The sequence below is a fragment of the Oryctolagus cuniculus genome, chromosome 3 (assembly GCF_051225735.1).
Source record: "Oryctolagus cuniculus isolate XC-2025 breed Fujian yellow rabbit chromosome 3, ASM5122573v1, whole genome shotgun sequence".
NCBI classification, from domain to species: Eukaryota; Metazoa; Chordata; class Mammalia; order Lagomorpha; family Leporidae; genus Oryctolagus; species Oryctolagus cuniculus.
In genome coordinates, this window is record NC_142869.1 from 166,082,453 (window position 1) to 166,105,505 (window position 23,053).

At 45.4% G+C, this 23,053-nt stretch overlaps 1 protein-coding gene across 3 annotated transcripts in view; it reads left to right on the forward strand.

The window, feature by feature from the left end:
- KLHDC10 (kelch domain containing 10) overlaps positions 1 to 23,053 on the forward strand; it is a 64,135-nt gene that overhangs the window by 35,297 nt on the left and 5,785 nt on the right. For all 3 annotated transcript variants that reach the window (XM_002712009.6, XM_008258199.5, XM_051848952.3), the window contains 6 exons: positions 13,112 to 13,333; positions 14,662 to 14,816; positions 16,180 to 16,328; positions 18,996 to 19,080; positions 20,946 to 21,012; positions 21,476 to 21,523. In XM_002712009.6, coding sequence (XP_002712055.1) covers positions 13,112 to 13,333; positions 14,662 to 14,816; positions 16,180 to 16,328; positions 18,996 to 19,080; positions 20,946 to 21,012; positions 21,476 to 21,523 — 726 coding nt within the window. The remainder of the gene's footprint in view (positions 1 to 13,111; positions 13,334 to 14,661; positions 14,817 to 16,179; positions 16,329 to 18,995; positions 19,081 to 20,945; positions 21,013 to 21,475; positions 21,524 to 23,053) is intronic.

Consider the following 23,053-nt stretch of genomic DNA (forward strand, 5'->3'; position numbering starts at 1 on the left):
CCCTGGTGCATTAGCAGGGAGCTAGATCAGAAGTGAGCAGTCGGGATGTGCACCAGTGTGCATATGGGATGCCATCGTTGCACACGGCAGCTTAACCTGCTACGCCACAGTGCTAGCCCCAGTCTTAACAATTTTTTTGTGTAATTTACAAGTATAAGATTTACTTATTAAAATGGGAATTCAGATGATACGGAAATACAAAGGATGAAAAGTGAAGGTTACTTTTATAAGCATACATAGAAAATTTGTATAGAACATTTTTTACAAAAGACATCTCAATAGAAGAATATACAATTATAAGAAATTTCAGCAGGCATTTCCCAAAAGGAAAAGATCCAAATGGCCAATAAACATAAAAAGCTGTTTAACCTCATTAGCAAAGAGAGAAATGCATGTAAGAACCATGAGCTAGGTCTATAAATTCACAGGAAGCACTGAATTAAAGACTGGCAGTGACAATACCAGACATCGCACAGATGTGCAGCAGCAGGGACTCCACGTGCTGCTTGGATGTGTGAACTGGTGCCACCGTTTTGAAAGCACACTGGCCTTACCCAGCGAAGGTAGAGATTTCTATTCGCTAAGACTCAAAAATGCCGTTTTTAGACTTAGAACCAACTGAAATGTGGGCCCCTGCACACTTGAAAGGATGTACAGGAATGTGTGTAGCAACATTTTGAGTCAAATTTGAAACAATCCAAATGTCCATTCACACAATTTAGAGTGAAGCTGTGGTTTGTGTTCGTGCAAAGAAAAGGTATTTCGGGGTGGAAGGGAACAGACCACCTCCACCTCAGCAACTGGACTGTCTTAGACGTCGTTGTAAAAGGGCCCCGGGGGAATTCATAGTGCATCGGGCCACCTTGAATGAGACCAGTAGACAGTATTGTTGGAGATGCATACCTGGGTATAGTAAGAGTATCAAAAGCTAGCAGGCTCTGTGATCATCATAGAAATCAGTGGTTGTAACTGGAAGTGAGGAGTGGCCTGGTGGTGGACAGCGGCTACATGTTGCCTTGTTAGTAAGTTGCTAGATGCTACAGGAACGTGATGTTTGTTTTTGGACTTGGATGATAGCTGCATGTTCCCATATAATAAGTTCTTTTATGTACATTCCTGGCTTATATTTCACAATAAAAGGAATTAAATAAAAAAGCAAAAGTCTTTTTTTCATCTTCACTCAACGTATTGCTCTTTCCAGAGATAACCACCATGAATAGGCAAGTTGTTGTTTTCCAGGCACTGCTTATTCTTAATGTCAATGGAAAAGTAAAAGTTTGTGTTTTACAGGAAGTTTGGGGGTATAGGATGGGGGAGGGGAAGTTTGATTTTTTTTAGTGAAATCTGAAAAGTGGAAAAATGAAACAAGACAGAATGGTAAATAATACATATATATATGTATCATGATAGGGATAAATCTAAATTAAAAGAAATCAAGATCAGATGGGGTTTATCTGTACAGTGTATTTAGTTTGTTACTTTAATAGGTTAAAGGAAGAAGTATGATTTTCCTGATATGAAAAAACATTTAATAAAATTTGATAGCGTGTTCATTTTATTAAAATGCATCAAATTGTGTACTTATATGCTTTTTTTGTATGATACATTTCAATACAAATTTTACTTTTTAAAAAATAAAATCACACCCATTCCTGGTAAGAAAAAAATTCATAGGCATCTAGAGATAAAAGAAAATTTATAGTACTGATAGAATTATCTACAAAAATTGCAAACATCATACACACTCACACACAATGAAACCCTACCAATATGATCTCCACTATTCAAACTCGTTCTGGAGGTTTTAGCCGATACACTGGAATACCAAGAAGAGATAAGAAGCACGTATGTTGGAAGAGCTGAAAGTTGTCATTGGTAGCAGATGGTCTGCTAATATTTCAGATAAAATAATAAAATTCAAAACCGCTAATATTAGAGTCACAGTTGTATGGAAATGTATAAAGTGCTTAGAAATAAGAAGAAAATAAACTATAGTGATAGATTTTTTTTTTAAGATTTATTTATTTGAAAGGCAGAGTTACAGAGAGAGAAGGTGAGGCAGAGAGAGAGAGAAAGATCTTCCATCCGATGGTTCACTCCCCAATTGGCTGCAATGGCTGGAGCTGCACCAGTCTGAAGCCAGGAGCCAGGAGCTTCCCCTGGGTCTTCCCACGTGGATGTAGGGGCCCAAGGACTTGGGTCATCTTCTGCTGTTTTCCAGGCCATAGTAGAGAGCTGGATCGGAACTGGAGCAGCCAGGACTTGAACTGGCGCCCATATGGGATGCTGACACCACAGGCAGCAGCTTTACTGGCTATGCCACAGCACTGGTCCCGTGCTAGGTTTTCTTCTTCCTCCTCTTCCTCTCCTCCTCCCCCTTCCCCTCCCTCTACTCCTCCTTCTCCTCCTCCTTTCCTTTTCTTTTCTTTTTAATGAATGGCTTCAGATTCTGTCTCTTGAAGAGATGTCTCAAACAAAAATTCCCAAGGGGCTTTTTTTTTTTTTTTTTTTTTTTTTTTTGACAGACAGTTAGAGAGAAAGGTCTTCCTTCCGTTGTTTCTACCACCAAATGGGCGCCAAGGCCGGTGCGCTGCGCCGGTCCGGAGCCAGGTGCTTCTCCTGGTCTCCCATGCGGGTACAGGACCCAAGGACCTGGGCCATCCTCCACTGCCTTCCCAGGCCACAGCAGAGAGCTGGACTGGAAGAGGAGCAACCAGGACAGAATCCGGCACCCCAACTGGGACTAGAACCCGGAGTGCTGGCACCACAGGCGAAGGATCAGCCTAGTGAGCAGCGGCAACGGCCCGAGGGACTTTTTGAGGATTTAAACAAGGTGATTCTAAAATTCATTGCAGGCCGGCACCGTGGCACAGCGGGTTAGAGCCCTGGACTGAAGCGCCGGCATCCCATATGCATGCCAGTTCTAGTCCCGGCTGCTCCTCTTCCAGTCCAGCTCTCTGCTATGGCCCGGGAAAGCAGTAGAAGATGGCCCAAGTCTTTGGGCCCCTGCACCCACATGGGAGACCCGGAAGAAGCTCCTGGCTTCGGATCGGTGCAGCTCCGGCCATTGCAGCCATGTGGGGAGTGAACCAGCGGATGGAAGACCTCTCTCTCTGCCTCTCCTCTCTCTGTAACTCTATCTTTCAAATAAAATAAATCTAAAAAAAAAAAAAAGTTCATGGAAAATGTATATAATGAAAATTTCAAAAGCATTACAGAAAAATAATATTATCTTTAAAAAAATAAAATTCATTGCGTCTCATCTCTCTGTAACTCTGACTTTCAAATAAATAAATCTTAAAAAAGGGGGGGGGGGGCAGCATTGTGGTGCAGCGGGTTAACACCCTGGCCTGAATCGCCAGCATCCCACATGGGCGCTGGTTCGAGACCCGGCTGCTCCACTTCCAATCCAGCTCTCTGCTATGGCCTGGGAAAGCAGTAGAAGATGGCCCAAGTCCTTGGACCCTTGCACCCACGTGGGAGACCCGGAAGAAGCTCCTGGCTTCGGATTGGTGCTGCTCCTGCTGGAGGCGCCATCTGGGGAGTGAACCATTGGACGGAAGACCTCTCTGTCTCTCTGCCTCTCCTCTCTCTGTAACTCTGACTTTCAAATAAATAAATAAATCTTTTTAAAAAATTTCATTTTAAAAGTCAATGAAGAAAAATGCCTAAAAAGTTTTTTTTTAAGATTTATTTATTTGAAAGAAAGTTACAGAGAGAGGTAGAGACAGAGAGAGAGGTCTTAGCAGAGAGCTGGATCAGAAATGGAGCTGCTGGGACTAGAACTGGCGCCCATATGGGATGCTGGCGTTTTAGGCCAGGGCTTTAACCTGCTGCACCACAGTGCCAGCCCCTTTTTAAAAGATTTTATCCATTTATTTGGGAGGCAGAGTTATAGTCAGAGGGAGAGAGAGACATAGAGAAAGGACTTCCATCCACTGTTCACTCCACAAATGGCCGCAACAGCTGGGACTGTGTTGATCTGAAGCCAGGAGCCTCTTCTGGGTCTCCCATGTGGGTGCAGGGTCCTAAGCACTTGGGCCTTCTTCCACTACTTTCCTAGGCCATAGCCGAGAGCTGGATCAGAACAGGAGCACCGAACAGGAACCTACACCCATATGGGATGCTGGCGCCACAGGTAGAGATTTAGCCTACTATGCCACAGCACAGGCCTCCTGGAAATTTTTTTTTTTTAAGATTTGTTTTGGGCCTGGCGCTGTGGCATAGCAGGCAAAGCCGCTGCCTGCAGCACCAGCATCCCATATGGGTGCCAGTTTGAGTCCCGGCTGTTCCGCTTCCTATCTAGCTCTCTGTTATGGCCTGGGAAAGCAGTAGAAGATGGCCCAAGTCCTATACCCATGTGGGAGACCTGGAGGAAGCTCCTGGCTCCTGGCTTTGGATTGGCATAGCTCCGGCTGTTGCAGCCAATTGGGGAGTGAACCAGCAGATGGAAGACCTCTCTCTCTGTAACTTGTCTTTCGAATAAATAAAATAAATCTTTTTTAAAAATTATTTTTACATATTTAAAAGGCAGAGTTATAGAGAGAGATGGAGAGACAGAGAGCTTCCATCTGCTGATTCATTACAGCCAGGGCCAGGCTTGTCCGAAACCAGGAGCCAGGAGCTTCTTCTGGGTCTCCCACATGAGTGCAGGGGCACAAGCACTTGGGCCATTTTCTACTGGTTTCCCAGGCACACTAAGCAGGGTGCTCAATGGGAAGTGGAGCAGCCGGGAAAAACCAGCACCCATATGGGATGCCGGTGCTGCAGGCAGTGGCTTAACCTATACCACAGTGCCAGCCACAGGAATTTTTGATAAAGAACAACAAAGGATAATTTGTCTTACTACGTACCAGAAGATAACTTCAAAACTACAATGATTAGACAGGGTGGTAGTGCTGTAGGGATAGACAGTGGAACTAAGTAAGGGCAGAACCCATGCATGCTTCCAGTATTTTCTTTTTAAATTTTTATTTATTTGAAAGGTAAAGAGAGGGGCAAAGAGGGGTCTTCCATCTGCTAGTTCACTCCCCATATCCCTGCAACAACAAAGGCTGGGCCAGGCCGAAGCAAGGAGCCCAGAACTCAATCCAGGTTTCCCATGTGCATGACAGGGATCCAAATATTTGAGTCATCACCCGCTGCTTCCCAGGGTGTACATTGACAGGAAGCTGGATCGGAAGTGAAAGTGGGACTCAAACCCTGGCATTCCAGATGGGAAGCAGGCATCCCAAGTGGCATCTTAACCACTGTGCCAGACGCCCACCCACACGTGGAGTGTTTTCAGAAGGAGGCATCTCTAGGGTGGTGGCAGCTGTCTCAAGTATGCTTTACTCAGCACTTGAAATTAACTCATGATAGGCCGGTGCCGTGGCTCACTAGGCTAATCCTCCGCCTGTGGCACCGGCACCCCGGGTTCTAGTCCCAGTCGGGGCGCTGGTCCTGTCCCGGTTGCCCCTCTTCCAGGCCAGCTCTCTGCTGTGGCCCGGGAAGGCAGTGGAGGATGGCCCAGGTGCTTGGGCCCTGCACCCGCATGGGAGACCAGGAGAAGTACCTGGCTCCTGGCTTCAGATTGGCGCAGTGGCAGTTTGGGGGTTGAACCAACGGAAGGAAGACCTTTCTCTCTGTCTCTCTTTCTCACTAACTCTGCCTGTCAAAAAAATTAAATCATGCCGGCCGCAGCAGCCATTGGAGGGTGAACCAACGGCAAAGGAATACCTTTCTCTCTGTCTCTCTCTCTCTCTCACTGTCCACTCTGCCTGTCAAAAAAAAAAAAAAAAAAAAAAAAATTAAATCATGATAATCCTATAGTCTGTCACAGCAAGTTTCTTTCATTGATGCTACCTTGACACTAAGATGACCGTGCCTAGAGAAGCCAGCAAATCCTTACATACCCACTCATACAGTGTATGGAGTCCCTATGGAAACCAACAAGTGTGAATGGATTGCTTTGGTCTGAGCACCTGGGGGTTCTGTCTGCCTGCTGGTAGGGGCAGAAGCCAGCTGGACCGGCCTTTTTGACTGTCCTATCCAGGCTAACAGGTATACAACAGAAGACCTGTCTTCTCAGGTCAGGGTAGTGCTGTCCTGTGTATTTTAAAAGAAGCAATCAGTTAAGTAGATGTATCCTTTAGGTTGTTTGATACAAGTAGTTAGCCCTTTTAGAGATAAAAGTGTGTGGGTTTTTTGTTTGTTTGTTTAAGGAGAGGCAGAGACAGACAGGGGTCCTCCATCCACTGGTTCACTCACCAGTGGGCCACAATGGCCGTAATTGTACCGATCCAAAGCCAGGAGCCTTTTCCGGGTCTCCCACATGGGTCATCTTCTATTGCTTTCCCAGGCCACAGCAGAGAGCTGGGTCGGAAGTGGAGCAGCTGGGACTTGCACCAGCACCCCCTATATGGGATGCCGGCGCTGCAGACTGGGGCTTTAACTGGCTGTGCCACAGCACTGGCCCAGTGTGGGTTTTTTTTTTTCTACCAAAAATGTTCAGTAGCATGTCTGGAGGTGGCTGCTTTTATAAATAATACTTATTGGCTGGCACCGCGGCTCTCTAGGCTAATCCTCCGCCTTGCAGCACCAGCACACCGGGTTCTAGTCCCGGTCGGGGCACTGGATTCTCTCCCGGTTGCCCCTCTTCCAGGCCAGCTCTCTGCTGTGGCCAGGGAGTGCAGTGGAGGATGGCCCAAGTACTGGGGCCCTGCACCCCATGGGAGACCAGGAGAAGCACCTGGCTCCTGCCATCGGATCAGCGCAGTGCGCCGGCCGCGGCGGCCATTGGAGGGTGAACCAACGGCAAAGGAAGACCTTTCTCTCTGTCTCTCTCTCTCTCACTGTCCACTCTGCCTGTCAAAAAAAAAAAAAAAAAAAAGATATGTAAAAAAAATAAATAATACTTATTAAGCAATTGGTAAATATTGGGAGCTACTTTATGTAAGCTGTTGCAGTTAAGAGTCTAGGATGTTGCTTTGTATCTGTATATATAATTTATGTATCTTCTTTTAAAGATTTATTCATTTTTATTTGAAAGGCAGACTTACAGAGAAAGAGAGGGAGAGACAGAATCTTCCATCTGCTGGTTCACTGCCCAAATGGCTGGAACGACCATTGCTGGGCCAGACCAAAGCCAGGAGCCTGAAACTTCTTCGCAGTCTCCCATGTGGATGCGGAGGCCCAAGCACTTGGTCCATTTTCCTATGCTTTCCCAGGTGCATTAGCAGGGAGCTGGATCAAATGTTGAGCAGCCGGGACTCGAACCAGTGCCCATATGAGATGCCGTCACTGTTAAGTGACGGCTTAACCTGCTACACTACAGCACTGACCCCATAATTTATAGATCTTAAAGAGCCATCGATTCTATATACAAGCTGGCGACTTGAATATTGGGATTGTCCTAATTCTACTTTAGGCATGTTGATTTAGGATATGGTAAAGGTAGCATTTCAAATGGGTGTAGCAGGGATAACGTTCCATTAGTGGTTTGGGAACAGCAGCCTGTCTGTTTTGTGTGTGAGGAATTAGAGCCCTGCCTTATACCATGCACTAAAGCATTCTGGATGTATTTTAATTATGAATATAAAAATGGGAAATTACTAGAAACAAGTGAGTGTATTTTATTAATTTTATAATGACGCAAGGATAAATGAGATGTAAGGGATCTTGAAGAGAAAAAATTAAGTGATTCAGTTACACAAACTCTGTGTGTGTTGAAAAATACCATAAACAAATTAAATGGCGGGAAACGAGCTGAAATAAATATAATAATTTCTTAAAATCTGTGAGATAATAGAGAAAATGATATGTTCAAGCAGTTCCCAAATGCAGATAGATCCATAAACACGTGAGGCAGTTAGATCAGGAAATGCAGATTTATCGACACCAGTTCTGCCAATCAGATTGGCACAAATGAAGATGTTAAAGGATGTGAATAGATACCTCCATACATATCACTGGCACTATAGATTGTTCCAGTCTTTTTGGAGGGGAATATTGTGTCTGTAACAGTTTTAATAAAGAAGTTATTTATTTATTTATTTGAGGGGCAGAGAAACACAAAGAGAGATCTCCCATCTGGCTGGTGGTTCACTCCCCAAATGCCCATAGGACTGGGCCAGGCGGAAGCCAGGAGCTGAGAACTCAGTTCAGGCCTCTCATCTGGGTACCAGGAGCCCAAGTACTGAGTCATCACCCACTACTTTGCAAGGTACACATCAGCACGAAGCTGGAATCAAAAGCAGAGCTGGGGGCCAGTGCCTGCAGTGCTGGCATCCCATATGGACGCCGGTTCAAGTCCTGGCTGCTCCATTTCCGATCCAGCTCCCTGATAATGCACCTGGGAAAGTAGCAGAGGATGATCCAAGTCCTTGGGCCCCTGTACCCACGTGGGAGACCCAGAAGATGCTCCTGGCTCCTGGCTTCAGATCAGCCCACGTCTGGCAATAGGGACCATTTGGGGAGTGGACCAGCGAATGGAAGATTCTCCTTCCTTCCCTTCCCCTCTCTTTCCCTCCCTCCCTCCCTCTCTCTCTCTCTCTCTCTGGCTCTGGCTCTGGCTCTCTCTAACTCTGCCTTCCAAATAAATAAATATTAAAAAAAAAAAAAAAAAAAAGGCAGCGCTGGGTATGGGATTCAGGGTCCCAGGCAGTGTTTTAGCTGCTGTGGCTAACACTGTCCCCCACCCCTGTAACAACTTTGAATGTGCACACCTTTGACCCAGAAATTGTATATCCAGAAGCACTCATACATTTACAGACAAATAGATACATGGGGGAAGCAGTACTATCATATTATCTATAATAGTGTAAACCCTGGGAACAACCAAGCATCTGACAGCTAGCTTTCTCCTGCTTTGGGACTGGAAACTAAATCCTGTTTCTCTGGTTACCATAAGCTGTTGCTTATGAGACCCAGGGTAGAGGACAAGTGCCTGCGACATGGAGGAGAAGATGGTTCACACCTCCTAGGCTAGGTACGCATCCCAGAACTGCATATTCCCTTCTGGGAATTAAGTTTACCTCTGCACCCAGGTTGAGTTTGTACTTTTTTACTTCTGCATTTTCTAACATAAGGTCCTGAGCCAGGTAACCCACATCTGTGGGGAATTTTATTAGCAGCAAGTATTTTTAAGAAAGAGATTTGTATGTGGCGAATCTGGAGGCTGCAGAGAGCTACTTTAGATTCTGACACACACTTTCATCCTTGTCAAGGCTGAGGAGCCTGTGTCGTACTCCACATAATGAAAATCATAGCTTAGTCTCCATGACCGTAGACCTGACAAATTCCTGTGATTTCCAAAAATGGAATGGCTTCCTAATACGTTAGTCACTCTAGGGCTGTAAATACAAGACAGAAATATGCAGTCACTGACAAGAAATAGGAGGTCCCTCTGTACACCCAGCTGTACGACTCCTTGACGGGATGTTTAATATTTATCAGACATTGATTAGAATCTCTTTACCCAGGAGTTTAATTTGCATTAGGCATGATGTTACTGCCAGAAGGCAGCAGTTGGGCTACACTCATGCTGCTTGACAGAAATAAGTGGGCCACAAAACCTCAAAGTGTCAAGTAGCCGCAGTGAGTAAAAAACAACAGGTGACATGAATTTTAGTACTTTTTTTTAGCCTAATATATTAAAACTGTCAACCAACATATAATCGATAGTTAAAAGTTTACACTCCTGTTGGGGTACTGAATGCTTTGAGGTGTAGTGGGTATTTTGCATTCAGAGCTTCTCTACAGTCAGCCCAGGATGCACCGCCCTGTGTGGCTGCTGCACTGGCCAGTGCGGGCGAGGCTGTGGCTCCAGGGTACCAAGAGAGTGATTATCTTACCATTGCACTGCCAGCGCTTAGCACCGTGCATGGTACATAACTGGTGCCCAGTGCTATTTTTAATTCAGTGAATTAGTGGATAAATATAAAACCATCTTTTTCCTAACCCCTCAAGGTGTCATCCATGTGAGTTCCATTTGTTACCAAAATAGTTGGCAGTACACTTTGAACACCATTCATGCTGTGCAACCAGTTAGAAAAAAAATCTTAGAATATATCGTGTTGCCTAATAGCCGCTTTAAAATTATCTGTTGGTTCCAAATAACACAGCAAATGACCTGATATTCCTTTTTTGATGAAACATTGCAAGACATGAAAGACTTTCATAGGTAATGTTCTTATTAATTTTTTAAGATTTTGTTTATTTATTTGAGGTAGAGTTACGGACAGAGAGAGACAGAGAGAAAGGTCTTCCATCTGCCGGTTCACTGCCCAAATGGCCACAATGGCTGGAACTAGGCTGATCTGAAGCCAAGAGCCAGGAACTTCTGGGCCTCCCACGCAGGTGCAGGGGCCCAAACACTGGGCCATCTTCTACTGCTCTTCCAGGCCTTAGCAGCGAGCTGGATCAGAAGAGGAGCATCTGGAACTAGAACCAGTGCCCATATACAATGCTGGCACTGCAGGTAGAGACTTAGCTTACTACACCACAGTGCCGGCCCCTTGATAGAGATTCTTAAGACTTGTCTGTTGAACATAGTAACTCTTTTTTTTTTTTCTTTAAATTTGTCTTGCTCGGGGCTGGCACTGTGGCTTAATGGGTTAAAGCCATGGTCCGCAGCACCAGCATCTCATATGGGCACTGGTTCCAGTCCTGGCTGCTCCACTTCTGATCCAGCTCCTTGCTGATGCGCTTGGGAAAGCAGTGAAGGATAGCCCAAGTGCTTGGGCCCCTGCACCCATGTGGGAGACACGGAGGAAGCGCCTGGCTCCTGGGTTTGCCCTGGCCCAGTCCTGGCTGTTATGACCATTTGAGGAGTGAGCCAGCAGATGGAAGATCTCCTTCTCTGTCTCTCCTTCTCTCTCTCTCTCTCTCTAACTCTGCCTTTCAAATAAATAATCTTTAAAAATTTTTTTGACTTACTCATTCTTAAAAAGAAGCATTTGTGTCTTGGAAAGGTCATTGGGTATTCTAACACCTGTCCCCTAAAGCTTGTCCCTCGAGCATAGTAGTATCAAAAACGCACTCAGAGTTGGACACTGTTTTGATCAGCCCTGTTACCATTTACTTTGGCCTGAAGTTCAAGTCAACAAAGCTTTCAGTACCTGTTAGACAGCCCCAGCTCTTTCAAGTGTTGTGATTGACACAGGGTAATTGTTACACATGCCCTTTGCCCTTTGAGGAGTTTATAATCTATTTGGAGAAGAAAAGCAAAGTGACGAAATGCATGGAGAAAAGCTAAATGCCAGATTGTTCAGTGTTTCCTGTATACCCTTGGCTTGACTACAGAAAGTTTAACACGAATACATTCCTCTTCCTCAAATAGCTCCCAGCCTGCTGGAAAGACACATGTAAACCAGAAAGCATGTTGGAACCTAACAGAAGTGTAAAGAGGTACGGTGGTATCCCTAAGTACGCTGAGACTCAGGTCAGCAACTTGTCCAGAGTCAGAGAGAACTTGGGTTCAGACCTGGATATTTAAAGAGCCCTTGCTCTTTCCTCCATGCCACACTTTGTGTTTCAGGAAAGAGAAATTGACGTCTCCACTTAGGGTAGATCACAGCTCACTAGTATATTTGCCAACTGATTATAGTTTGACTCGTATACTACTGTGTTTACATAGTTGTGATGTAATCATGTTGTTAATTACGTGTGTACCCTAGTAATTGAATAGTATGGTTCTGAAGTGGAGGAGCCCTAGGGGTTTTGTTTGTTTTGTTTTGATGAGACAGAGCTGCACAAGGTAGACTTGGAAGCACTCCCACAAGTAAGGATTGATGGGCACGGAGACTAGGCCAAGGTGTAAGGGAAGGACTGTGGGCTTTGCAAGGAAAGACCCACTGAAGCAGGCAGTAGTGAGTGTGAGAGGGGGTCCAGCAAGGCCAGCAGGGGAAAGGCTGGGCGGCGCCGGGCAGCAGATGTGGTCCTTGAGCAGTTGGCAAACAGGAGAGGGAGGACTGAGTGACTCTTGATTCTCTGTTGTTTTGTCTTTTCAGTTGTTGTTTGAAAGGGTAGTGTAGAAAGTGGGAATTTGATTTGAAAAGTAAACATATGAGGCCTTTTATTAGGTGGCCTGTAAATACTTATGTACATGTATAACATATTTATTAGGTCTCTAGCATTGTCCCGAATATTCATGACCATTACACTGATATCTTGTTACTAACATACAAAAACAGATACATTTTTAGGGTTAACAAACAACCGCAGTAACTTCTTATTTCATCCAATATATATTTAAGTATCTTTGGATCTGTAGCTACACAAAGGTTTGCCTGGACTGGCATAAAAAAAATTGGAAGCATAACAGAGATAACGTAAAGGTTGCTTTGTTACTCTAAAAAAGCCTTGAAGTAATTGTTAGCGAGCAGTTGGTGTAATTTAAACTTTAGAAGGCTTTCAGATACAAGTTGTAGAAAAGCTTTTCCTAGTCAAGTTCTTAGTAGGCTGAAAGCTATTCTTTGAGATAAGTGTAAGGATTTTCTTCGTCAGCCGCCATAATGTCTGGAATGGTGTTTCGATTCCGAATTTTGCTGGAAGTCCTTCACAGACAGTTTTTTTTTTAAATATGTAATTATATATTGTGGGAAAATCCTAGGTTTTATATGTGTATTTTTATTTATACATGACTCATTCACATTTGTGATTATATTTATGTAGTTCTCTAATATTCACAGTTTAATTTAGTTGACCTGTGTGTGTGTGTGTTTCCTTTAAAGAAATAAGAAAATTTGTCATGCTAGCTTTTTGATTATCAAACAACTCCTTCTCCTCCTCCTCCTCCTCCTCCACTTCCTTCTCCTTTTCTTAAAAATTCCAAGTTGTCAGCCGTTTTCTTGAGTTTATCACGCTGTTTTGCCTCCCTTGGGAAGAATCCTTTTACAGTTAACAAAAAGCTGAAAGTAATTACACGACATAGAAATGGAGACTAGCTCCTTAAAAAAAACCTTAAGTAGTATGTGTGAGTGCATGAAAAAAAAAAAAAAGCAGATTAAAAAGTACACCCATGTTATAAAGCTTCCCTGGCCCCCGTTTGTAGCTAAAATGGTCATTGCCTAATTTTGTGCGTGCTTTTAGTCTGTGGGCCATGGTGAGACCCTGTCTTCTTCTCTCCTAGGCCACAGACCTCCACCAGCACGAAGTGGACATCGTTGTGTGGCAGATAACACCAATCTCTATGTGTTTGGAGGTTATAACCCAGATTATGATGAGTCAGGAGGGCCAGATAATGAGGACTACCCTCTCTTCAGGGAGCTTTGGAGGTATCATTTTGCTACAGGAGTATGGCACCAGATGGGCACCGACGGCTACATGCCCCGGGAACTGGCGTCCATGTCACGTGAGTGCATGCAGTTCTGAACTTCTGAATTTACAAAGCGTCTGGGAGGACCACTTCAGTATCATGTGTTCCATGTCAAGAATTTATAATACTGCAATATGACTTCACTTTAGTGGATAGACTTGTTTACAGTGGTAGTAATATATAGCATGATGGTTCAGAATGATCTGGGGCATGAGTTCGAATCCAGCTGTGCACTGTATGTTTGCCAGATTTATTTTAGCTTTAATGTCCTTACCTGGAAAATGGGATGAATAGCATCTCAGAGGGTTCAGTACATGCTGTCTCAGATAGGCTGGTAGATCAGCAAACGAGGTTCCTAACGATGATGATGGGTAGCCACTGAGCGGAGTACTCCTCACCCATGGTCGCTCATCCTCACGGCAGCCCTGTGATGCAGGCACTGGAGGGACTGCCGTTTCACAGATGAGGGAATGGGGGTCGCAGAGAGGCCCTGCAGGGTCCCGGCTAAGCGTGGAGGCTCTGGAGCCAGACCACCCAGGACGGAATCCAAAGCACTGTCCACCTCTGTTTCAGTGTCTACAAAAATGGAGAAGGTGAGGACAGTCCCTACCTCGTAGGAGTGTAGTAAAGATGAATGTAGGGAGGTTAGGTAACTTGTGAGGTCACACTGGAATTTAAGCCCGGATCCCTGTTTCCAGAGCCTATGCTGTTGCCCACGACATTGTATCAGAGAATTAAACATTTTTTTAAAAAGCTACCAAAGCAATATAGTGGCCCTGTTTTGTAAAGAAGATAGTGTGTGTGTGTGTTTGGTGATGTGTGGTTCGTGTGTGTGTGTGTGTGTGTGTGTACGTGGAGGGGGGCAGGAACAGAAGAGATACAGAGAGGAAGAGCAGCACTGTCACTTGCAGGGTGTTGGTATATTGCTTTTTATCTGGGAGAGGATTAAAATGGCAGAAACCATAATTTACAATGCAGATCATCCCCTGGCAAACCAGAATGAGCCTGTAATCCCTTCATCCAAGTCCCACCTGGTCTTGCCAAGGCAGACGTGACGCTTCCTGTCCTTTGTTTTGCTGCGCACTGGAACCGCCTGGAGCAGCCCTGGCACGCTGTAGCTCATGTGGCCCAGTGTTCTGCGCCGTGCACGGCACCCCGGGTACTGCGCGCATGTCGCACAGCTGCCGGTGGACTGAGAGATGCTCCGGTTCCTGTGAACAGGCCCTTTTTCCTTTGTAGTACTTAGATGTCAGTGGTTTGAGCGCATGGCAGGAGACTTCTTGGCATCGCTCGGGTATTCGGAGTGGATGTGGGAGCTGCAGGCAGCCAGTGTGTGAGTGGAATCCATGCTTCTCCCTCCCCAGTTGTTCTGCACGGAAACAACCTGCTCGTGTTCGGAGGCACGGGCATCCCGTTCGGCGAGAGCAACGGCAATGACGTCCACGTGTGTAACGTGAAGTACAAGCGATGGGCTCTGCTCAGCTGCCGCGGGAAGAAGCCCAGCCGCATATACGGACAGGTACCAGTCTGCGGCCAGCTGCGGTCGACGTGTTTATTCGAATCTTTTTACTCTGGGGGCGGTATCAGAATATTTATATTACTACCCATATTTTTAGTGAAAAATAAATTCAGTGTGGTTAGTGTTTACTTAGTCCTGATGTGAACTATAATTTTTAAATCTTGTTGCTTGCCATTTCCTTCCCTTTCTTGCCCTCACTCCTTGTGTCTGATCCAATTTGGGGTCTTGACCTAGGCCTAAAAGCAAGTTTCTTTCAGGTTCAGAACCCTGCCCCCATCCCCACCCCCAGTGAGAAATTGGGCTCCAGTCGGGTGTAGATCCTCCCCTTCTTCGAGTGGTAGGGTTCTTTGGGGAGCTTTCTGACCTAATGAGGAGAGTGAATGTCCCTGAACTTGGTTAAGAGATTTATGTGTGGATCTGAGCTAACACAGATTATGCTGGGATTAATGTGGTTCCAGCGCTTCAGACCTAAGGTTTGCAAAGTTATATCCAGGAAGACGGGGAGCACCATACACCAGAGACTGGGTGAGAGTGAGAGTGATGGGCTAAGCTTAAAATGACCACGCACTCAAGCTCTAAGAAGTGACCATAACATAGCTGAAGTCACATTGAAGAAGAATCAGCGGAGGCTGTTAAGTGCCTTGGGCTGCTACCAGATTTTAGTGGCTTAAGTTCATATTTGCTTCCTCCTCTTCTTTTTTTTTTTTTTTTTAATATTTATTTACTTGAAAGGTGGAGTTGCAGAGAGGCAGAGGGAGAAAGAGAGAAAGTCTTCCATCTGCTGGTTCACTTCCCAGATGGCCGCAATGGCCAGAGCTGGGCCAGCCTGAGCCAGGAGCTTCTTCTGGGTCTCCCGCACGGGTGCAGGGGTCGAAGGACTTGGGCCATCTTCCACTGCTTCCCCAGACCAAAGCAGAGAGCTGGATCGAAGTGGAGCAGCTTTGAAGCGGATGCCGGCACTGCAGAAGGAGTCTTTACCTGCTACCCCACAGCACTGGCCCCCAGAGCAATTTTCTTTCGATTGCTTAGAAAGGGAGAGGGTTTTCAGTGGAAGTGCTCATGTCAATATCTATAACTTCTTGGGACCTTCCTAAGGATCATCTAACTCCTCTCCTGTGTAGGTAGAACTTGTTTTCAGTTGAGTTCAGACGACCTTCCTAAAGGTCGTCTCCAGGTTCTAAAAATACTCTGCAAGTTCTTCAAAATCTTTAGTCCTTTAAAAAGGGAGTCTGATGTTTTAAAAGGTTAAAAAGTACAAAGAATTTCATAGACCCTGACTTAATCTAATATCAGATAATAAAGAATTGATATTCTTTAATCAATGCTAATGAGTAAGTGCTGTTCACGTCTCCTTGTTATGCAGGCTATGGCCATCATCAATGGCTCCCTTTATGTCTTTGGAGGAACAACCGGCTACATATACAGCACAGACCTGCACAAATTAGATCTCAACACCAGAGAGTGGACACAGCTGAAGCCCAACAACCTGTCCTGTGACCTACCAGAAGAGAGGTGAGGTTCCAGGTTACAGCACACTGATTACTTCTTGGAAGATACGACCTCTTTCAGAATGTGGGTAACATGAAAGAGACCCTTTGGCCTTAGTTAAAATAGCTAACTGGCTCTTAGGTCCTGGGTCAGCCCTAAGAAAAAGGTCTTCTGGTGAAAATAGTGCTACATTAGCTGAACTATAGAATTTTTTCATGTTATTTCCTCTTATCCTTTAGTCTTTATATGTTAGGAAGGTATTAACACTTTGGAGAAAAAATCAAATTGCATTTAACAAGTGGAAACAGTTACTTTCCAGTTGCTTTTTTATTTCCCTTATTAACTTGTATATTAGGACTCTTTGGCCTATTAACTTGCACTTGTGTCTGCAGAACTGGGCACAGTGCTATACCCATGGTGGTGCTCGGTGACGTTGGTTGGATGGGAGAAAGGATATATGGGAAGATGGATGGGTGGATTGGTGATGGATGGGTGTATTGGTGATGGATGGGTGGGTGGGTGGGAGGGTAATGGGTGGACGAATGGGTAGATGCATGGTTGGATGGATGGGTGATGTATGAATGGGTCAGTGATAGGTGGGTGGATGGACAGGTGGGTGAGGAGTGGGTTTGGGTGCTCTGTTAGACATTCAGACGAGGAATGGTTCTGTTCTGTTGCCTTCTATTCGGAGTCCTAGCTCTTTGACTCTTCTGTCAAATAGCAGTAGCCTCTTTAACATTAAACTCACTGAAAAACTTGAAGATTTTTCCCCCTCCATGTTAAAAGCAAAGCCAATAAACAAATAGTTATTCACTCTACGTAGACTAATCCAGTGTTTCTGTGTTGCTTTAGACAAAACGGCATCTGAGTGCTAAGGAAGACTTTGCCTTCATTGTAGGATGTCAGTGGGCTGATTATCGCAGAACCACCAGGAGAGGGTCTGGGAGCTAGCTTGTACTGGAACGGGTTTTTGATGTAATTAATTTTATCAGCAGAAGGGCCTTTAGGGAAAGGAGGAAACTGATTGAGTGTTCAAAGCACTTTGAGATGGTTGTCTTCTTTAAATCATTTTGTCGACATTTTATGAATTGTTTTAGCTTACAGCTAGACTTCATGTATAAAAGTTCCCATAGTCTTTCATATTGTACCCACAGTCCTCTGTACCATAATTTTCCCCATAATTTATGGGGGTACTTCAAAAAGTTTGTGGAAAAGTGAAATTAAAAGAAAAATTTATTTGGGTCAAAAATTTGGCATCTATGCAAGCTTTTTCATTATATGCCTTCTCTGTTAACTTTTTTAAGTCCCTGCAAAGATATTTTAATTTGAAATTCCAGAGTCTAGGGCCTCTAATTATATATAGTCAGGTCATTTTTTAGAACTGTGACCATTCCCCACCTTATTCAAAATTGTCATCAAAAGATGATAGAAAATCTAGAAAATACAAATAAGCAAAATGAAGAAAATGACAAAATCGAAACTCAGAGATTAACCAGGGATAACATTTTGGATTATATCCTTATAATCATTTCCCGTGCATGTTTGTGTATATGCAAGTTAATAAGACTATAGCCTGTTGGCCTATATAACTTTTTTTCAGTTCCTGAGGTAGGGGAAAGGAGAGAAGAGCAGCTCTCAATATATTAACCATCCTTTATGTCTACATCCTTACTCGATGCATGATAACCCATTTTATGTATTTATTCTGTAATTTAGTCAGTTCTGTTAAGTGCTTATACTATTTCGAGTGACTTATTATTACAAATAATGTTGGTATAACAATCTTGCAGGAGTGGACATTAAGCCTAGTGGTTAAGACTCCTGCATTCCATGTTGGAGTAATTGGGTTCCATAGCTGCCCTGGCACCCCCATACCCACATGGGTGACGTGGATTGAGTTCTTGGTTCCTGGCTTCAGCCCAGCCCTATTCTGGCCATTGCAGGCATTTGAGGAGTGAACCAGTGAATGGGAGTGCTCTCTGTCTGCTTCTGAAATAACTAAATAAATTCTTAAAAAGATTTATTTATTTATTTGAAAGGCAGAGTTAGAGAGAGAGATCTTCCATTTGCTGGTTCACTCTCCAGTTGGCCGAAACAGCTGGAGCTGGGCCAATGCAAAGCCAGGAGCCAGGAGCTTCTTCTAAATCTCCCACGTGGGTTCAGGGGCCGAAGCACCTGGGCCATCCTCTCCTGCTTTCCCAGGCCATAGCAGAGAGCTGGATTGGAAGTGGAGCATCTGGGACTCGAACTGGTGCCCACATGGGATGCTGGCACTGCAGGTGGTGGCTTTACCTACTAAACCACAGCACTGGCCCCTAAATAAATTTTTTTTTAATTAAAAAAAGGGTTACGCCACTACTTGCAACTCCAGCATCCTGTATCAGAGAGGTGGTTCAAGTTCCTGCTGCTCTGCTTCCAATCCAGCTTCCTGCTAATGATCTTGGGAAGGCAGTGGAAGATGGCCCAAGTGCTTGGGTCCCTGCACCCACATGGGAAGCTGAGATGGAGGCCCTCTGGTTTTGGCCTGACTCAGCCCTGGTTGGGGCCTTTGGAAGATTTTTCTGTCTGTCTCTCCCTCTCTGTTGCTCTGCCTTCCAAATAAAATAAATCTTTGGGGAAAGAAATCTTACAGCTGGATCTCAGGTAGATCATTTGTCGCTTAGTCATAAACATTTTATTGTGTATTTTCAGATACAGACATGAAATTGCACATGATGGGCAGAGGATTTATATCTTGGGAGGTGGTACTTCCTGGACAGCTTACTCCTTGAACAAGGTATGCTCTTTTAAAAAAGAAGGGCCGTGTTTGATTTAGCAGTTAAGTCAGTGCTTGGGAAACTCGCATCCCGTATGGGAGTGCCAGGTTCAAGTCCCAGCTCCTCTGTTTCCGAACCAGCTGCCTGCGGCTCACACCCTGGGAGGCAGCAGGTGATGGCTTAGGTGCTTTTGTTCCTGCCACCCCCTTGGAGACCCGGATTAAGTTCTGGGCTCCTGGCTTTGTCCTGACCCCGCCCTGGCTATTGTGGGCTTTCTACCTTTCAAATAAAAGGAAAATAAAGCAATAAAAATTGTGATGGTGATGCGGCACAGCAGGTTAAGCCACTGCGTGGAGTACCCATATCCCATATTGGAGTCCTGGCTGCTCCACTTCTGCTCCATGGGTCCCTGCCACCCCTGTGGCATTGTGGCACAGCAGGGTAAGCCTCTACCTGCAACACCAGCATCCCATGTCAGAATTCCAGGCTTCTGGCTTTGGCCTGGTTCAGCCTTGGCTGTTGTGAGCGTTTCAGGTTGAACCAGCAGATAGAAGGGTAATAGCTTGCTCGCTCTCTGACTCTGTGTCTCTCTCTGTCTCTGTCTCTATCATTCTGCCTTTCAAGAAGATAAGAAACATAAAAAACATTTTTGAGAAAAAAGAAAACAGAGAGGGATAAGGCTAGAAAGAGGTCCACACCACACCAAGCAGGGCAGCTCTGTCACGTCAGGTGTTCTGCTTTCTGAGCAGCTTCCTGAACACCTGTTTTGTGTTAGATGCTCTTTATATTGTAAGGTCATATTCTGGGTCCCTGATAGCTTTCCAGTGGACAGCATTCACCACACTCTGAAAATACTTTATGGAAAGTAGGCCCATAACACTAGATGAGAAAAGTGGTGAAAAGGCAAGCTGCATCGCTTGAATGGGACAGCTAATGAGAGCTGGAACCAGGACTCTGGAGAGTGTCACGTCCTCCCCGTCGTCAGTCCTGTGGATCTCAGAAGCACAGGTGCGGTCAGGGCTGCGTGTGTGAGCTTGGGAAGCTGAATCCTGGAGGACTTCCCTGACCCCTGCGCGTGGCATTTCTGAAATGTCACGACGGTAACGTATCCCGGTGAGAATCGTGACCAGGCTGCAGAGTCCTTGGTCTTCTGCAGAACCTTTCTCGAGTCTTGTCAGAGCTGCATTCCCACATTTCCTTACTGGCACTTGCTGCTTCTCCATTATGAAGACGAGTGTGAGTGTTGGAGCCTGGTGTCCTCTGACACTGGCATCCCATATGGGAGCCGGTTGGTGTCCCAGTTGTTCCACTTCCGATCCATCTCCTTGCTAATGGCCTAGGAAAGCAGTAGAAAATGGCCCAAGCAATTGGGCCCCTGTCACCCTTGTGGGAGACCTGGATGAAGCTCCTGGCTCCTGGCTTTGTCCTGGCCCAGCCCTCCCCATTGTGGCGATTTGGGAGTGACCCAGCGGGTGGAAGATCTCTCTCTCTCTCTCTCTCTCTCTCTCTCTCTCTGCCTCTCTGCCTCTCTGTAACTCTTTCAAATAAATAAACTCTTCCAAATAAATAAATAAATCTTTAAAAAAAAAAAGAGAGAGAGATCATCTATCTATTTCCTGAATGCCCAAAACAAGCAGGGAGCCCAGAGCTCAGTCCAGATCTCCTACGTGGGTGGCAGGGACCAAGCACTTGAGCCATCATCTGCTGCCTCCCAGGGGGCTCGTCGGTGGGAAGCTGAAGCAGGGCCAGGCAGGCACTGCAGTGTGGGGTGCAGCCATCCCAAGCAGCCTCACCGCTGTGCTAATGTCTGCTCCAAGATGTTTTAAAATCCATTTCCAGACCACGTCAAAGCATAGTGACTTATTTCTTTGTTTCTTTCCCCAAGATCCACGCATACAACCTTGAAACGAATGCGTGGGAGGAAATCGCAACAAAACCCCATGAAAAAATAGGTAAGTGTGAATTATTGGTGCGTTTATCTCCAACAAGCGTATTTTATACTTTTCCTTGTCTGGGAAGGGAAGAAGTAATTGTTTGGAGTTGGCAAGTCTAGGATCTGTTGAACTGGTGTTGGGATTATTTACACTCCTTGAGCCAATTACCATTTTGCTTAGCAGCAGAGCAGAGACTTTTACTGGGGGATTGTTGCGTTCTGTGCAAGTGTGGGGATACGCATGGAGTAGGAAACGGGAGCTTAAGTCAAGCTCTGCCTGTCTGCGCGGGAGGTGCTGGGAGAGCCACGAGTGACCCCCGTCTCCGGCACCTTGGCATCGTGTTGCTGTGATGGATTCTGAAATGAGGACCAGGCCGTGTTTGCCTGGTGCCTGAGTTATGCGCATGTCTTTCATTATGTCCTATAGGTGTTACTCCCAGTGTGGCTGTGAATAATGGAATTCCTTTGTCTGTGTTTGGCAGGGTTTCCTGCAGCCCGGAGGTGTCACAGTTGTGTTCAAATAAAAAATGGTAAGGACTTTCAAGAACACTTTTATTCCATTTCTGCACTTGTGTCTGCTGGGACTCTTGTTTCCTAATGGTAGCTGCTCTGAAGAGGCGGGTGGCTCTGGGATAGGCCTGCTTCTGGTAGCTTAAACCTAAAGGGAAATGCAGAGGTAGGCATCTCAGCAGTTTCCGAACGATAAACTGGTCTGGATTGGGCTTTATTGTGTCACTGGAACTAGTTATCCGCCCCTCAGCAGGTATCTGTGGTTATGGCAGAATGCTATAATCTAGGCTGCCTCTGTAGCAGAGAGCTCAGGGACACTGTATTAAAATGGTGAAAACTCCTTCAGCGTGTGGCTTCCCAAAGTTTATTCTGTCCTCTGTCTGAGGCCAAGTAGAACTCTCAGCTCATTCTTTGGCCACGTTAAAACAGCGGCATTGGCTGGCTTCAGGAAACAGCTGCAGCCACTTTCTCTATGTGTTAGAAATGATTCTTTTCATTTGTAGCTGACTGGATAGCCTGGTGTGCTGACTGGAGGAGGGCGTGCATAAATGAGTGTGATAGCCTGTATCCTTTCAGGAGCTTGGTTCCGGCTTAGCTAGGATTACTCTGCCATTTCTAGTACCGAGAGACTTTAATTTGCTTCTGCTTTATGGATAAGATTTATAGATAGCATTGTTTACCTTTGCAGCTCTGAGAGTGGAGCTGTACAGTAAAGTTTTCCTTAATCCAAAGCAGAGAAGTTTTTGGTGCGTTTTCTAGTTTCATTAAGTTTTGTCTTAAACTTCATCTAGACCTCAAGGAAGGCGTGTATTCATTTGACCCTGAGGTCAAGCACCAGCCAAAGGGAATTCAGCCGTAGTGCTGGACGTTCAGCCTGAAGATTCACATAGCCTTGGTTAGACGTTGCCTGATTAGTTACAACTAACTGACTTTACAACGAACAAACCGACAGCTTTCACTTTGGGAAGATTTTGTTCCTGACCCAGAGCCGTGCAGATCACACGGAGCTGCAGATTGTCCTTTGGCCAGAAAGGCTGGAAGAACCTCTTTTGTGCTCCCAAGCCGAGCACTGCGGTGCGCGCTCCTCCTCGGGGTAAATGTCTCCTTAGAGGGCATTTATCTCCATGAGCAGATAAATGTGTGTTCTTTCTAGGACATTAGTTAAAAGAGCAGTTTGAAAGCTGATGACCTGTAGATCTGTTTTGTTTTAACTCGTATGTGTGTTAAACTTTTTTTACATTAGTGGCTAACACTCAAAAAATCAAAATGTTTCTTAAAACAAAAATCTAGATTTTTCCAGCTTCTCTTAAACAATGGGAAGTTCCGGCCACTGCAAACCTTAAATCCGTTGTGGGATGAGTCAGCCTGAGCGCACAGGCGTTGCCTCTTTGGAAGCTGGGGTGCTTCTGTTCATCTGCCCCAGACCCCATGCTCATGGGCTTCCTGTGCCGGGGACCTGCGGGTGCCTGAATTTGAGAACCGTGACAGGAAGCCTCCGTAGAGGCGTGCACCCTTAGTCCCAGTCAAGACCCTGACATAGTGTCCCGGTT